The 17,463-nt window shown below is 37.8% G+C and overlaps 4 protein-coding genes across 4 annotated transcripts; 1 reads left to right on the forward strand and 3 right to left on the reverse strand.

The window, feature by feature from the left end:
• Positions 1 to 300: 300 nt before the first annotated feature.
• Positions 301 to 3,070, reverse strand: LOC137745904 (LOW protein: ammonium transporter 1-like protein). Its single transcript, XM_068485941.2, has 9 exons — positions 2,742 to 3,070; positions 2,549 to 2,608; positions 2,384 to 2,431; positions 1,946 to 2,078; positions 1,788 to 1,864; positions 1,056 to 1,151; positions 897 to 967; positions 697 to 787; positions 301 to 597 (listed from the first exon to the last, which is right to left on the reverse strand). Exons 1-9 carry the CDS (start codon positions 2,979 to 2,981, stop codon positions 484 to 486), a joined length of 930 nt encoding a protein of 309 aa, XP_068342042.2. The 5' UTR covers positions 2,982 to 3,070; the 3' UTR covers positions 301 to 483.
• A 4,263-nt stretch (positions 3,071 to 7,333) lies between these two features.
• LOC137745903 (rust resistance kinase Lr10-like) lies at positions 7,334 to 9,747 on the reverse strand. The gene is made up of 2 exons (XM_068485940.2): positions 8,693 to 9,747; positions 7,334 to 8,599 (listed from the first exon to the last, which is right to left on the reverse strand). The coding sequence occupies exons 1-2, from the start codon at positions 9,618 to 9,620 to the stop codon at positions 7,473 to 7,475; spliced, it is 2,055 nt and encodes a 684-aa protein (XP_068342041.2). The 5' UTR covers positions 9,621 to 9,747; the 3' UTR covers positions 7,334 to 7,472.
• A 1,737-nt stretch (positions 9,748 to 11,484) lies between these two features.
• LOC137745902 (LEAF RUST 10 DISEASE-RESISTANCE LOCUS RECEPTOR-LIKE PROTEIN KINASE-like 2.7) lies at positions 11,485 to 14,344 on the forward strand. The gene is made up of 4 exons (XM_068485939.2): positions 11,485 to 12,371; positions 12,483 to 12,506; positions 12,608 to 12,634; positions 12,838 to 14,344. The coding sequence occupies exons 1-4, from the start codon at positions 11,579 to 11,581 to the stop codon at positions 14,208 to 14,210; spliced, it is 2,217 nt and encodes a 738-aa protein (XP_068342040.2). The 5' UTR covers positions 11,485 to 11,578; the 3' UTR covers positions 14,211 to 14,344.
• Positions 14,345 to 14,385: 41 nt separating this feature from the next.
• On the reverse strand, positions 14,386 to 16,774 carry LOC137745905 (Nucleic acid-binding, OB-fold-like protein). The gene is made up of 6 exons (XM_068485942.2): positions 16,466 to 16,774; positions 15,602 to 15,676; positions 15,402 to 15,490; positions 15,218 to 15,302; positions 14,879 to 14,963; positions 14,386 to 14,687 (listed from the first exon to the last, which is right to left on the reverse strand). The coding sequence occupies exons 1-6, from the start codon at positions 16,628 to 16,630 to the stop codon at positions 14,596 to 14,598; spliced, it is 591 nt and encodes a 196-aa protein (XP_068342043.1). The 5' UTR covers positions 16,631 to 16,774; the 3' UTR covers positions 14,386 to 14,595.
• Positions 16,775 to 17,463: the final 689 nt, after the last annotated feature.

Raw genomic sequence — 17,463 nt, forward strand, 5'->3', positions numbered from 1 at the left:
ACTATGCAACAACATTCAGTATCGTCTTGATTTCGGGTATTCTTTTGGGTTGGGTGGAATTTGTATCGAAAACTTGCTCTAATCACGAACATTCATCAAATTATGGTATTGCATAGTAGTCGGAAATTAGTAAAGGCTAAACGATCATGACCTTGGTCCCTATAGTTTGGCTCAAGTTCAACTTTTGTCCTTCTAGCTTTTATCGTCGCGTTGTAGTTTGCTAATTGTTGCAATCTAAGAACAATAACTTAATTCGGGCGATATCTTGGACAAACCGGTACATAATTCCCAAAACGATGAAAAAGTAAACAACAATCAGCATTAACACAAAAGAAGAGATCTCAATACTCTGAGTTAATTACATGATACAGTTGTTTTGTTAACAAAAATCTTCTTATGCCCTTCTTGAGATTGTAGATCGATCAACTTTTGCATATCCTGAGAGAGGTAAAGGCAGAACAGAGGGACAGAACACGAGGAAGCTCACTTCTCGTTTGGTGACTTTAGTTGTCTTCCGAGTAAGAGAAGTCCGACGGTAGTAAAAGCAGACAATATCGCTGAGGAATAGCAGATAGTAAGCAGAGCGCCCCTCAAAGACTGCATTCAAAGATTTTCATATGTTAGTATGCAGCACTATGTTATAAGTTATAACAAAAAACAACGGCTACAAGTATGGGCCGGATTATTTTTGAGCACCTTAGCCAGCATCAAAGCATTGTCATTTGCGTACTGCAATGAACTCTCCGGGATGTTTTGGATACCCTGTGCTAGCTCCCACGAAAGAATCCTGCATTTGAAATTTCAACGGAAAGTATAGGAAATCTCGATTATACATCATAGTTACAACACAAAGTAGGAAGGAGAAGTTAAAGTTTGAAATAGGCAAGTATATTTACCCAAAAGCAAAGCTGATTACGGCCCCTATGGTGGCTTTATCTGATGTTAGCTCGAGCTGAAGTTCTCCAAACTGCAGTTGGCAATGACATTAATACACCATTGAATATAGAATAAATGTCTTCCCTGTTACTTGCAACAAGTGCAGTGTCATTGTCTACCTTCAGCATCCTGCTTTCCGTCTTTGGTTCATCAGTGACTGTCGATGTTGAACTTTCAGACAGAAGCCTTCCGGTTGTAATCATTACTTTTGCAATCTATAAGGGTTGAAAAGAATCCAAAAATACAGCGAGCTTAGAGACGCATGAAACCTAGTTATGAATTCTGAAGATAATACGCTAGACAATTGCTCCATCAAAATCTTAAGTACTTGGATTTCCACAAAGAAGAAAAGTGGAACTAATCTTTTCTGGCACAGCTAAATATACTATTTGAACATCCATATAAATATCTTCTAAAAGCTGGCAAGGAAAGTGGCATGTCGTAACTCTTACCCCGTAGCTCTTTCCATAAAAAGTACCCTAAGTCAGATAATTTATCTTCTAGTACTAATGCCTACTATAACTAAACAGTCGTATGTTGGCAGTGGGGTTAAATGCTAAGTGTCATATGTTGAATGTTGACATATCTCGTCCGACACAGTAATACTCATGAGTTTGATTTGAAGCAAATAGTTCCAAATGCTATTAACAAACTTTATGGAACAATTTTGACATTTGGAGTAAAGAAGCATGAGAACAATACTAACGAAAACTCAATAAAACCAGTCTAAGCAAACAAATAAACACAAACTACTCGAGCTATCTTTCTATCTGTCTATCCATCTCTTGTTCTTTTGAAAGATTATTTAGTCCGCCACAATATCTATCACTTGTCCAAGTAATAAAACATACCTTTTGCAGTTCACCTTGGCCATACTGTCCCATCGACTGAAATCTTCTTCCGGCAGAAACCAAACGCTTTCCAAATGCTATAATAACAGATATAAGCTCTTGAATCAACCTCCTGAGAAGATATTTTAAGCATCAATTTCATATAACTCTGTTCTTGCCTGATTTGGCATTGCCTGTCATAGAGTCCTCCAACCCAGGGAGCTTGCTAGCTAAAGCATGGGAAGTTGATGTATCGGCCTGTTCCCATGCACGAGAGAGATTTAACAATGTCTCTCCTAACTCTTGACCACACTGCAAAAAGAGTAAATTCAAGGACAGTTAACTTAATTAGCCAGTAATTTTGATAGCTTACCTATAAACTTTGAATCGTTTGGTGAGAGGTATGACATGGATAATGTGTGATTCTTTCACATCCCATTTCGTTATAATAAACATTTGAATCATTGATGCATACACCATTCTTACCAAAAAGAGTTGAAACTTGGTGAAATTTTGGAAATGGAACACTAGTGATGTTCATACTACTACTCATCAAACTAAGAATGTAAACAAATTTCAAATCAGAATGCAGAAGCAGAGGCTTAAAAATAACTAACCTCGTCGACGACCCTTCCATTTGAAAGATCAAATGCTGCATCATTCAGCTTCACACATGCCCAAAACAGAATTTCAAAAACTCTGTCACCTCAAATTCTAAAGCCACATTCTTTATCGAATTCAACAACTGGGTAATTCACACAGATGGAAAAAAGCCCACTTACATCAAGCCGGAGATCGTTAGGAAGCTGCGCAAAGTAGTCTGGTGGAAGATCAAAGCTGTCCTGCACAGCAAAAACAAAAATTGAAAAAAAAAAAATCACACTTTAAATTACAAATAAATTAAGCAACGCCAAGAATTAAAGGTTCAAAATTTGACGTAAAGGATCGAATTCGAAATGGGAAATGGATGCTTACGGCTAATTCTTGGATGAAAGATTGAAAATTTGGACCGTTGGGTTGGAAAGATTTGGGGGAGTCTGATTCTGCGAGGGAGAATGAGGCGGTGAGGGATTTGAATGGGAGGGTTTTGGGGAAATTGGAGGGTTTTAAGGAGGAAGGAGAAGAAGGGATATGGAGGGGATTACGGAGAAAGAGGAGGTTTGAAGAGGAAGAGACATTGGAGAGAGGTTGAAGGAAGGCAAGAGAAGAAGCCATTTTAGAGGAAGAGGTGTATCATGTATGCTGCTCAGTTTTAGCCACTGAAAATTTGGCAGTTATTTGGAAGTAGGGGTTTTTCTCCTTTTCCCCCTTTTTTGGCAGGGACATAATCTCATGATGATTTCGATCATTTATTTTAGATCGCGTAATGTGACAGTTGATGGTTGAATTTATATCTAACCATCAATCATCACATCATGTGATTTACAAAAGATGATTTAAAATTTTGGTATTTTAGCATCATCAGCTAAGAAAATATCACTAAGTTCGAGTGCTATGATGAACATAATCTAAGGTCAATATTATTATTTTTTTCTTTTTTTAGTGTTATAATATCTTAACTCAATCACACACAAACGAGTATGCTAAAACACATCGTAATGTGCAATTGGACTGAAAGACCACAATAAACGTAAGCATTCGAACTGATGAATTGAATCAGATCGAGTTATGTGATATCAACCCATTTATTGATATTGAATAATCAACCGAAATGAATGAACCAAACTGGTTTTAACAATTCATTTTAAGGGTTGGAGGTGAAGAAGTGGTGAACATACAACGGCAATGCATCCTGATGTAAGTTTGTTTTTTTTCCAAATAAAGACCTTAGCCCAAACTAGAGTTGGGCTCTAGAAAACTCAACCCAAGGCCCATATATAAATGGCCTATCTGACTATGCCTCCCCAAATAAAACTTAAGCCCGGGCCCAAGAACTGTTTTGAAACAAACACGTAATGAGGGGCTGATTGAAGGAAAAGGATCCGGAATGAGGGGCTGAAGAAAAAGGATCATCGCCGGATCCCTTTCCTGGAGATCCTAGGGATCCCACAATCGTGATCATTCATCGTATGTTGTGCGGTCAGTTTTCTATATACTATTTATATTTAATTTTAAATTTTAAATTTTGAAATGATTTCTAACCGCACGATGTACGATGAACAGTCACAATTACGGGTTCCTAGGATCCTCAGGAAAATCCTTTTCCCTGTTTGAAAGAGCGAGCTGCTGGATAGAATGAGAAGATCTGAAAGTTGTTTGGTAAGAAGAGCTTCTAAAATACTTTTCAACTTTCAATCATTTATTTGATGAATTTCTGTTTTATTTTTGTATGGTTATAATGTTATATGACGATCGGAATCATTTACCTTCTAATTCACTTATGACGATCGCAGTCACTTATAAACATTAAATCTGTTTCAGTTGAATAACATAGATTGTTTATTTATTAGATAATTGTTAAATGTCTAAACGACTTCGAATTTGATAATTTTTTACATAATTCATCCATAAAGGGTCACCTAGAAAATATACAATTTAAATCATTCGGCAAAATTAAAGAATGAAAAAGACATCGGAGAACGTTCAAATGAAAATGTTGCTACATTCATTATAGTCGTTTGGTCTAAATGCGCCGGTCAATATTCATTGTCATTGTCAATTGTCAAGTCTTGCAAGGAAACTTGTAAGCAATTCATTGTCAATTGTCAAATCTCCCACTTGGACTTGGAAGAAATTGTGGTGCAGTTTCTGGATTGACTCGTCAAAATCCCCGGACCATTAGGCGTGTCTCTCACTATAGTCGTTTGGTCTAAATGCGCCGGTCAATATTCATTGTCATTGTCAATTGTCAAGTCTTGCAAGGAAACTTGTAAGCAATTCATTGTCAATTGTCAAATCTCCCACTTGGACTTGGAAGAAATTGTGGTGCAGTTTCTGGATTGACTCGTCAAAATCCCCGGACCATTAGGCGTGTCTCTCACTAAGAAATTGAAAAACCACGGTTTCAGCGCAATTAATTTAAATGATCATGGCCCCTCCATTGTTCCTAAATTGGTTTTGAGTTGAATGCTTACATTGTATTATGGTAAACGAGCTATTTACGTGTTGGCCACATGCACTCCCACATTCTCCAATATGTATTGTTCATGTGTCGCCACACGTGAGGTAGGGAACGGGGGAGAGGAGGGGTTGGGGGGATGTTGGGAGAGTAATTCTCGAATTGAGATATTAAGCTTTGCAAAACTGTTGAAATAACCGGGTCTTTCCATTTGTTGCCAATTAATTTGGGTGTTCTAATAATCATTCTAACCAAAAACATGATACAAGTGCTAATTTATTAATTACTAGCTAGTAAAACTTAATTGAAAAGCCCTTACAATACTAATTTTCGTGTTACGTTTACAAATATGCAAGACACTATTGATTAGTGTGACAAGTTAACTTGACGGTGTTGTTCTTGGTTGATCTGTCTGAGTACTTGTGGAAGCAAATGGATTTGGTGGCATCATCAAGTTTTCAAGGCCTCCTTCTAGCATTCTAACAACCGCTTTCATGGAAGGACGATTCATCGGGTACCACTGGATGCACCAAAGTTTTCAAGGCATAACGCCCCTTGAACGTGCTCCATGAATTTCAAGGTTATGGTGCGATAAGAACAACACGAAGTTAGGTTTCATGTATGAATGGTTTTCGGAAAATGACACAAACATTAATATGATATGAAATGTCTTTTGTTTTTGTAAGCCTGGGGCCTTGAATGGCATAATGCACCTATCAATCATCATTCTCATTGAATGGTCAAAGTCTTCCAAGGAAACTTGCAAGTAATTTACATCCAAACTCCATAGCTTGATTAATGGTGAATTAGGGCATATTATATATACTAGCCTTCCTGCAATTTCGAGATAATATCCTAGGATCATTAGGCGTGTTGACCTCTTCTTCCGCTTTCCAATTGGTTCTATGTTAGATGCCTACATACAAGACAGAATGTTCAGTTGTTGGGCCTAACGACCACATGTGCTTCCATGTCATCCCTTATGTTGTGACCATAAATCTCAAATCGGAAGATTAAACAGGGGGTATCAATTGGAATTTTGAAGAATTCTAAAGAGTTTAATAAAAATCATTTATTTAATGAATTTCTGTTTAAAGGTTGGCTTAAAAAATACACAATTCGGATCATCCGGCAACATTAACAAATGAGAAGGAGAGTCGAGAACATTCAAACGAAAAGGCTGACACCATTAATTATCGTTGGGTCTAAATACTGTAAGAGTTTTGAGACCCCTCTTGTCCCACATTGGGCAACAATATTTTTTCACTAGCCTTTATATAGGCTTATTCCTTCTTCTTAGTAATTAGAACTTGGACCATTTGTAAATGGATTGAAGGCTTGTGCCTTATGGTTGTGTGGATTAGGCTTGAATATATAATATAGCCTAAATAAAATTAATATTAATTAATCAATGGGGCACTTGGGGCCTTGGAATTTAAAATTAATTAAATTCATTAATTTTAATTTTCGAATTAAGTTTTTAATTAATTTATTAATTAAAAATGTTTTGATTAAAAGACACAACTATTAGAAAGAGTTGTGTACTTTCAAATACACTGAACAAGTATTTGAAAAGGTGTGAAACAACCTATATATTTGCAATCACAATATCCAAGTAAATCATCTTTTCTTCCTCTTTTTCTTCTGTACGAAATTTCCAGAGAGTAAGCACACAAAGCAAATTTGCTAGAATTCTAGAATTCAGTGCGGGTTGTAGAATTAGGTAGTTGAATCCTGGTCGAGCAGACGTTGTAGAACCACAAGCACAAGAGTGGGACGAAAATACTGTTCGAATGACATAGCTTTTACGCTAACCTCTACCTTATGTGATCAAGTTAGTATCATTGATATTCTTATATTAGTTTATATATTTATTGTATAATTTCATTCTGCACATCAAGTATTTTTGGTTAATAAAATATTAGAATTTCAAGTTCTGTTTATTTTTGTTATTTTTGTTTATTTCTAAATTGTTCTCCAACAAATACGCCAATCAGTATTCATTGTGAATGGTCAAGTCTTCCAAGGAAACTTGTAAGTAATTTCATTCGAACTCCATAGTGTGATTAATTGGTGAAATTTCCCATTTGGACTTGGCAGAAATTGTAGTGCAGTTTCTGGATTGACCTGCCAAAATTCCAGGACTATTAGGCGTGTTGTCTCTCACTATGAGAAACCACATGGGTTCAGCACACTTAATTTGAATGATTGTGGCCCCTCCATTGTTCTAAATTGGTTTTGAGTTGAATGCTTACATTGTATTATGGTAAATGAGCTATTCACGTGTTGGCCACATGCACTCCCACGTCCTCCGATATGTATTGTTCATGTGTCGTCGTCACACGTGAGGTAGGGGAAGGAGGGAGGGGGAAAGGGGAAGGGGGAGAGGAGGTGGGGATGTTGGGAGCGTAAATCTTGAATTAAGATATTAAAGCCTTGTGTAACAGTTGAAATGATCCGGTCTTTCCATTCGTTGCCAATTAGTTTTGGGTTGGCTTCTCATGTTCTAATAATCATCTAACCAAAAACATGATACAATTGCTTATTTACTAACTACTAGCTAGTAAAACTTAATTGAAAAGCACTTACAATACTAATTTTCGTGCTACTTAACAAATATGCAAGATACTACTGATTAGTGTGACAAGTTAACTTGACAGTGGTGTTCTTGGTTGATCTGTCTGAGTACTTGTGGAAGCAAATGGATTTGGTGGCATCATCAAGTTTTCAAGGCCTCCTTCTAGCATTCTAACAACCGCTTTCATGGAAGGGCGATTCACCGGGTACCACTGGATGCACCAAAGTGCCACAGTCACTAGTTTCTTAGCAATCTGAGCATCTTCATCAGTGTCTAGCTTCAAATCCAACGCTTGTCCTTGAACTAGACAATTGTAAACCAATTCCGGAAAGTAGACGTCACTGGTTCCAGAGTTAAGAGCAGGTTGTTTTCTGGATCCAACAATTTCAAGCACCAGCATACCGAAACTGTACACATCCGACTTGTGGGACACGCTCCCGAAGTTCCCATTGAAAACTTCGGGTGCAATGTAGCCCACGGTGCCTCTAGCAGCTGTCATAGATATGATACTGTCTTCCTTGGAACAGAGTTTAGCAAGACCAAAATCCGAGATCTTAGGATTGAAATCATGGTCTAACAGTATGTTATGAGGTTTGATATCAAAGTGGAGGATCATGCGGTCGCACCCTTGGTGAAGATACTCTATTCCCTTTGCTGTACCATTGACGATGTTGTGAAGTTTCTGCCAATCAAACGAAGTGTTGTTGGATTGATCTTTAAATGTGATGAAGTTCTCTAGGGACCCGTTTTGCATGAGCTCGTAAATAAGCGCACGCTTGCCTCCTTCGGCAGAAAACCCAAGTAGGCGAACCACATTGACATGGTGAATTCTGCCAATGGTTCCCACTTCATTAACAAAATCTTCTCCGTTTCCTTTCGAATCACTGAGGACTTTTACTGCGACTGGAACTCCATTAGTTGGAAGCTCTCCGCTGTAAACACTTCCAAAACTTCCTTCGCCTAACTTCTTCTTGAATCCATTTGTCATCTTTTTAATATTGGCGTAGGAGTATCTTGTTGGTACGTGGGATTTGTGATCCTTTAGGAACCTTTCAACCTTCAGTTGATTCTCCTTTTCCTGTTTTCTCTTTGATTGTTTTACATAGAAGAAAACTGCTACTGCTGCCATTGCCGACATTAGAACAAAAGAAGCGAAGCTTGCTCCCACAATAATCGACCTCCGAGTTGATAGAAAACCTGAAATTACAAGAGTTAAAACAAATTGAGCTGGTCAGGAATGGAATTTTAAGAATTCGCCTTGGCTGGCAGCAGGTAGAGTACTAGCATAACCTTTTGGTTTTGGCCCTTTTGGGAATGGTAGCGCTTGTGGGGGATCTCGAACGATAGGGTAAGGATGACACTCTATCCGGTTGCTGGTGTCATTGAATTCACACGATTTTGTTCCTTCTGTACAGATTCGACATTGCGGGAAATAACTATTGAATTTCCATTTCAGCAGTAAAACATTGTCCGGCTCACATTGACCATCATCCACTCTTCGTAGCGGAAGGTATAGTTGTTTCAAGGTACCGCAAGTTCTGAACGGCAGCTCAGTGACAGAAGCATATGGCGAAACAGCCAGAACTTGATGATGTCCGACACTAAGACATGTGATTGGTTTGTAGGAGCTCCCCGTGTTCAAGGTTTGTGTCGTGGAACAATTCAAGAGCGTAAATTTCTCCAACTGGGGACGATACATGCCATATGAGTCAGAGCCATAATCATATGGGTAACTAGGACGAATGTTATAGTCGGCACAGTTGAAACGGTTGTTGTACATCCCGGAATTGACATGTACCATCCTGGGATCTCTAGTAGGTATTGCCTGAGAAGGTATTGGTTCAAAGAGCGAGGTGGTGGAGATTGTAAAATTAAGAAGGCGTCTTGGAAGGCAACCCTCTTCATCATCGTAGACGTTGAAAGTTCGGCTGTCGTAATCGACACTTTGGATGGCAAACAGTCCTGATGATGAGGAGAGCTGAATCATTGTCTTGCTTTTTAAGCAAGAAACCTCAAACTCTGGATGGCCACAGTCAAGGGGGTGGTCTTTCAGACGGAAGGGAAACTTGATGAGGGGGCCGGCGTCGCTACAGTTTGAAACCGGGCAGATAGCGGCACGATCATAAGCTACTGCTTCGCTTGGAACGACGTTAATCGCCATGGAGAAGACGATTACTAGCAAGGAAAACGCAGGTTCAAGGAGCAGGCTATCCACCATCTTTACTCTTCAGGCAGACCAGTGCAAGAACTGTTATTTTGAAAGTTTTGCCTTTAGTGTAAGTTTTCTTGTATATTTACATGGATCAATTTCTTCAGTGTTGAAATTTCCTTATCATTTAGACTAGTCGTTGGTCAATTATGTATATTTTAATGGGGATGCTACCGACCTTTCGGACTTTGTCATTCCACCGTCCATCTCTTCTGTTTAGGGATGGAAATTTTTCCCAAAAATCCCAAATCAAACAAAAAAAATTCCGATCTTATACCTAAAACTTCTCACACCAATAATACCGAAATTTTTAAGATCCATACCAAACCGATCTCGAACTTTTCGGTATGGGAATCGAGATTACATATTCAATAATTCGGGAATGCTAAACTTAACCTATATATATATATATATATTTATTTATTTATTTTGGTTGCATGAATGTTGAATGTTGAATTTAAGTAGTTTGATAGTAGATTATAATAGAAATAGAAGTATGAAATTATTTAGTTTGGAACTTTGGCACATCAATTTGACTTGGTAGGAATGAATTGGTATGAAATTTCAAAATAATATAAGTTAAAAAGCTTAAATTTCAATTGAAATGAAATTATGGCACAAAATTTTAAGTGAAAAGCCCAAATTTTTTAGTCAATAGTCCAAAATTTTCAAATTTCAACCCAAAAGCCCAACCCGAAAATTGGAAATACCGAAAATTCAGTTTGTGATTGGTCTTCAAATTCTCGTTCCTAAAATTTTTGGCTTGGGATTCGGGATCCCATATTCGGTTTGGGATCACATACCAAACCATGCCTACTTTTTATCTTGCAATATCGTACAATAATTGAAATCGTCTTTTTTCTAGTTCACCATTTAACTTTGCAAAAAACAGCCAAATAAAAAATTGTTGGTTTTGAATCTTTGATTAATGTTGTTAGAATTACACGGTTCATCTATTTATTAAATAACCATTAGATGAGTAAATGATTCCAAATCTATTAATTTTTAGCAGAGTTAATTTTTAAAAGATGCTCTAGAAAATAGATGAATTGGGTCTATCACGTCACATTGTAACAAAGTAAGTATAGCCTAGAAGGTAGCACGAAAGGTTTCTGCTAGCATTACTGTATTCTTAATTGTCATTTTTCTAATTTAACTTTCCATGCAAGTGCAAGCAACTAGTTTCTTCCTTGACCAAATTTAACTTTTTTGGCAAGTGCAAGGGCATGTTTGGTATTCTATTTGAAAATTTTTATCATTTTTCAAAACATTTCTTAAGAACATTTCTTGAAAACATTTTTCTTTAAGACTCAAAAACTTGATTTGTTTGCGATTTAAAAATTTTAAATCTTACGACTTAAACGATCTAAAAAGAGGGGGTCGGAGGAGAGAGAGAAAGAGGAGAGAGGAGGAAAGGAAGTAAGAGAAGATTGAAGAAAACAGAAAGAAGAGAGAAGATTAGATGAGATAGAGAGGAAGATGAGTGAGAGAAAGAACCGAAAGAATGAAGATAACTGATTGGAGGAGAGACGAAAAAAGTTATAAAAATAAATAAAATAAAAAATAAAAAAAAGAGGAGAGAGAAAGAAGAAAAGAGAGAGATAGATTTGTCGTGGGAGAAGAGAAGGAAAAGAAAAGAAATTAGGAAGTTTAAGTTTAAAAATTCTAAAAACTCAATTTTTATGTTTTTAAATAATAGACTATATTTTTTGAGCTAGTGTTGAGTTCAGTTTTTTAAAATAGTTCTACCAAACAAGTTTTTAAAGCTTAAAACTTGAAAATTGTTTTTTAGTTTAAAAAATTGAATTCAAGTAAAGTACAAAACATGTTCTAAGTTTCTTTCTTGACCAATTTTTAATTGTCATCTTTCGAATTTAACCTTCCTGGCAAGTGCAAGCGACTCGGTTTCTTCTTTGACCAAATTTCCATGTGTAATATGCAGAATTCAGCCGGAAACTTGTCAGGAGATGAGTTTTCCCTCTTTTTCTTCCTCCTCAATTCCGTTCATCTCATCGCTTACTACAATGCTGAGAAGAATCCGGTTACTAACATGTGTTATAGCTATCAGCTTTGTAGTGTGTCATGATGCTAAGGAAGAAGAAAACTGTCGGAGGCATGCTTCATGTGGAGATCTTCTAGACATTCGATACCCTTTCAGCCTGAGAACCGGTTCTGAAGTTAATTGCCCCGGCTATCCAGCTGAGCTATCGTGCGACCATAACCGCACCACCTTAAATCTCTTCAATGCTACATATTATGTCAAAGCGCCAATCAACTATGAGAGTCGTACAATCCATGTTGCAGATCCTGGCTTGCTAAACGATACTTGCCCTTTCAGGCCACTCAACTGGTTAACGTTTGAGAACCTTAGCCGACTTCCAGATGGATATCACGGGCCAGATGATTACCCTTATGGATATTACGCATTAGTTGGTTCCCCTTCTCAATACAGTTATCTACACTTCTTCGATTGCTTGTTACCAGTTGAGTCTCCGGATTACGTAAAACTGAACTGCAGTAATACTAACTCATCATCTGCTACAACATCACAATCTTATATTTTGGTGAAAGATGGGGTGAACAATCTTCGACCCACTTGTACTCTGACCGGAGTCGTTATGTCTTCTTATATTATCCGAAAAGATGGAAGTGGCCTTTCAGATTCTTTCATCCGTGATCATTTGAGAAATGGTATAGAGCTCTCGTGGGATGGATTTCTCCCCGACAGCTACTGCTACACCCGATACCAATCCCTCCACTGTGAGTATGGTTGCATCAGTTTGGCGAATGGTCACGAATTCAAGTTAATTTTATATGAATATGAAGATTTTTTCTCCAATATCTCTTACTGAGACTAGTTAACTTTTGCAGGTTTCGGTGAAGACATGAAGAAGGGTAAGTTTTGACTAACACCACATTTTCTACTAGCTAATGTTATAAGATTGCTCTTAAAATTGCTTTGTGTAATTCTTTCCCTTCGTTCTGTTTTCGCACAGGTCTCATAGAAGCCGCCAAGATCATCGGTAAGTCTTTTTCAAGAATGTTTATGATGTTCAGAATCAAAAGAATATGAGATAGAAAAGGAACAAGTATCCATTTTTAGGCACTTGCTACTATTATAAATGAAACTAAAGTGCCTTTGGAACTAGTATTGCACGGTGGATTTTGAAAACTTAAGTTCCAATTACAGGATGAACTTCTAATACCCCCTGTATTCTTATGGCAGGATGGTTTCTGGCGCGAATGATACTCGGCGTTGTTGTTTTGTTGGGTTTCTGTTGCTACAAACTGTACTGGAAAAAGTTCCCCAAGCATGAAGCAGTTGAAGAATACTTGCTTGCTTGCAAGAATCGAATAACAAGGTACTCGTATTCGGATATTAAGAAAATGACGATAGAGTTAAAAATTAAAGTCAGACAAAAGGGCTTCTGGAAAAAGTTCCTGAATGATGCAGTTCAAAAGTTCTTGGATGCATGCAAGAATGTTAAGAGAAGAAAGTACTTTTATTCAGACGTCAAGATGATTGTAGTTTCTTTAAAACAACTGAGTCAAGGAGTGTATTCGAAAAAATTCCAAAAGGATGAGGCGGTTGAAGAATTCTTGAATGCATACAAGAATCTTATGCCGAGAAGGTATTCGTATTCAGATATTAAGAAGATTACAATCGATTTCAAAGATAAACTCGGTCAGGGGGGCTTTGGTTCAGTCTTCAAAGGAGAGCTTTCGGGTGGTCATCTTGTTGCAGTCAAGATGTTGAGTGGCTCCAAAGGTGAAGGGCTAGATTTCATCAGTGAAGTTGCCACAATTGGAAGAATTCATCATGTCAATGTGGTGCAACTAATTGGATTTTGTTCTGAGGGATCCAAAAGAGCTCTTGTTTACGACTTCATGCCTAATGGATCCCTCGAAAAACATATATTTTCGGAGAAGGAAACAGGCGTTGTTCTTGGTTGGGATAGAATGCATGAGATAGCTCTTGGGGTGGCTTGTGCGATCGAATATCTGCACCAGGGATGTGATATGCAAATCCTGCACTTCGACATCAAACCTCACAACATTCTTCTCGACGGAAACTACACTGCTAAAATTTCCGACTTTGGTCTTGCGAGACTTTACCCTAGAGATCATAACACTCTTTCTCTTACTGCTCCAAGAGGCACCATGGGATACATAGCTCCAGAAATGTTCTACAGAATCCTCGGAAGCGTTTCGTACAAAGCTGATGTTTATAGCTTCGGAATGCTGCTAATGGAAATGGCCGGTCGGAGGAAGAACTTGAATGCACATGCACAAAATTCAAGCCAAATATACTTCCCTTCCTGGATTTATGATCAAGTAGAAAAGGGATTGAGTGTTGAAATTGTGGATGCCTGTGAGAACGATAAGAAAGTAGCCAAGAAGATGTTCATGGTTGCGTTGTGGTGCATACAATTGAAGCCGGCAGATCGCCCTTCCATGAGCAAAGTCTTAGAGATGCTTGAAGGTGAAGTCGAAGCCCTACAGATGCCTCCGAGACCTTTCTTCTGTCCCCAAGAGATGCCGACGGAGGATCCGCCTGGTGGCACGGACAGTGAAGAGGAAACGATCTCCATGGTATAAGGCAAATGCAATGCCGAATTCCACGACTTCCGTGTTGTATCACCGAAGTCGAGGATTCTTAGTCTTTTATAAGAAACATTTTAATTGTGTTCATGAGCTATTAACTCAAATAAATGAATGATGATAATGGAGTAGGATGAATACATTCAGCACATACAACTACAACTCAACTCGATAAGAAACCGCAATCTCTAGCACGATTTTTCAAAATAATAAAACGTAAGCGAACCCATAAACCAGAGACGCCAGTTCGGAAAACCCTCGACATAGAGGTGCATGAGGGCTACCATAACTTCTGACTTTAATCTATAAGAAACTGTAAGGTTACAGACTCTCTTTGGAAAAAGGAGATGAAAGAAGAAACATTAATTCCGAATTCATCTTTTCATCCTCCGACCTTAGCGACCTTTCTTTGCTCGATTTGCCCTGTCCTGGGGCACTGCATCTCTGTCCAGCTTATTGGGACCATTGTTTCACCTACAATGAACAAATAGAAAATCAAATCTGAGTTCACATCATGCGGATATGATGGGGTTACTAGTGACACGATGCACATATTAGATGAGGATAAGACGCTAAGTGTAAATGTGTCATGGTACGCTTGGTTTTTGTCAAAATTTTATAGCACTGGCTGAAATTCAATAAACACCAGCAGAAAATTCATGTACCTGATGCTGCACTCTGTGCCGAAATAACACCCAATTCATTCTTTGCAGTTGACAGATAATAAGCCCTAGCGTCTCCAAGGGACAGCTTAATGAAAGAATCAAGGAAAGTACGAAACTGTTTCTGTAATTAATCACTGCAAAACGAATGTTAAGCACAATTGACGTAGTATTAAATGTATCATTGAAGTTCACCCAAAAAAAAAAAGATCTGCAATGGAAAGCCGTCATCTGCTAACACCTAACCGGTCAAGGGGTAAATGTTGAAAATTAATTAGAATATCTACGAAATGCCAATCTTTTTAACTTGATATTAACAGGGGCATTCCACACAAAGGATACAACATGAGCTCTGACAATGTCACCTGGGCGAAAGGACGAAAGCATATCCACTTTATCAATTTCGGTGGCTCTTACATCTTGAAGCCTGTTAATAGACATAGCTTATAAACAAAATAACATTTTGAAAACAAAACAGATAAATGCAACGCCTATGTAGTCATTCTTCATAAGGAGTACTGCATACCTAATTATGCCACTAAATTTTTCCCGCACGGACTTCGTGCCAAGACACAAAATATCAGCAGAAGCCATCCTTTCCATCACTTTGGTAACCTGCCATAATACCATGGGGCGAGATTTACATACACGAATCAGTCAACAACCTGCCTCATAATTAAAGAAAGGGAGCTATGTTATGCAATAATCTTGTTGATGACCCCTTACTCTAGCAATGACAACTGATCCAGGCTCTGGAATGGCACCATGGGCCTTGTGACCAGTTACTTCCACAGTGGGTCTCTACAAAACCACAACAATCAATCGATATCATCAACGGAAATTCAAAGATCCCCGTGTCATAAAAGTTCAAAAAATTAATACTAAGTTAAACAAACAATATAAAAAGGAGATGGGAATTGAAAAGTTCCAAACTTTTCTCCTTAATTTGGGCAAAAGATTCATCATTTAGGGCATGTTCCGGCTTGCTTCACGAAGAGCTAAAAGTGTCTACTACCAACCATCCGAAGTGCTTCCTAAAAAGCACTTGGATTTTAACAAAACTCATACTGTGCATGAAAACACTTCTAGCATAAACGCTTAAGAGCAAAAGTACTTCCTCAAACCCAAAGGACTTTAAAGATTCAACGCTTATGAGCACTTCAAAGATTCAAAATTTAGGGCATGTTCATGATTGCTTTTAGAAGGACTAATAGTGTTTTCTAACAACCAAAATCACTTCTAGCGTGTTTCTAATAAAAAGTACTTCTATCACTTCTAGCATAAATTCTTAGACCACTTCTAATAAAAGGGCATAATGAAAGCACTTCTAGCATAAGCGCCAACGAGCAAAAGTACTTCCAACAAAAGCAATCCCAAATGACAGCTCTAAAACGGCAAATTTATAACCAATATTAGGATTTTCCATAACTGAATCTCAATTTTCTGTCAATGCTGAGCACCCAATGGTAAAAATTTCAGATTTAAAGGGCAGAATACACCAAAAATTCAGACTTCATATTAAACTAATTTTCCCAGAAAAAAAATTCTCAAACCTTCTCAGCAGCCAAATAGAAAGAAGCTAATAGAAACCTGGTCGGGCGAGCCGGGAGGGGGGGATAGTATTCGGCGGGATCCGGTGAGGGAAGCGTAGACGGTGAGCTTGTCGGGGGACACGTAGGCACCTCTGCCTGCTTTGAACTTGGAGGCTTTACCGAGAACTTCCCCTGGGGTTACCCACTCACTATTTTCTCCCATTCTCAGCTGTCCGGGCTGATTAGATTGAAGAAGAAGCACAAGAGCAGTGGTGCCGGCGCGGCGGCTCAGCCTTCACAAACAGAGCTCTGCTTTTTACTTTCTTAGCGGCCGGGCGCGTCCTTCTCTTTTTCTAGTTTTTATTTTCTCTTTCTTTATTTTATTTTGCTAAATTTTATTTTTGTTTTAATTACAAGTGATAATACTGTTCGACATTTAGTATTACGATTTAGTAATATTATTTTTTATTCGTAAGTAAAAAGTATTAGATTTTATTCGTGCCGAAATCAAATTTGAACCATATTATTGCTAGCTCATTGTAAGTTAAACTCACTCTCTCCCCTTAGTATAAATACTATCATTTGTTCAAAGAAAAAAAAGCAAACCTAACTCTAAAAGGCCTTCGGCACTGCAGTCCACCGTTTTGGGGCAAAAAAACTCACAGTAGTTTAGATGTAGTTAAAATGAGTGTGATTACTATATGCAATAATCATGCACCGTAAATTTAATTCGTATTACTATTGTGAATTGTCTTAATAATGTGAGTTCGATACAAATGATTAGTGTATAAATATCACACTTATATAGTAGACATAGTACGTAATATTTATATCATTTTAAAGAAAATATCTGTAAAATTGATCCTACATTGATCATGTTCACCCTATCCACCTTATGTCATTCAAACTCTCCAAACCCTAATTTAAACCATTTTTTCCAGCTAACCAATGTACTTTTTTAAGAATTTTATAGAGTGGGATAAATGACAAAAATTGATTTTTATAGAAATTCACAATAGTTATAAAAAAAAATCGTGAATTATAGCTCATATTTTT

Source organism: Pyrus communis, chromosome 12, assembly GCF_041283825.1.
Source record: "Pyrus communis isolate YQ-2024b chromosome 12, ASM4128382v1, whole genome shotgun sequence".
Taxonomy (NCBI): Eukaryota; Viridiplantae; Streptophyta; class Magnoliopsida; order Rosales; family Rosaceae; genus Pyrus; species Pyrus communis.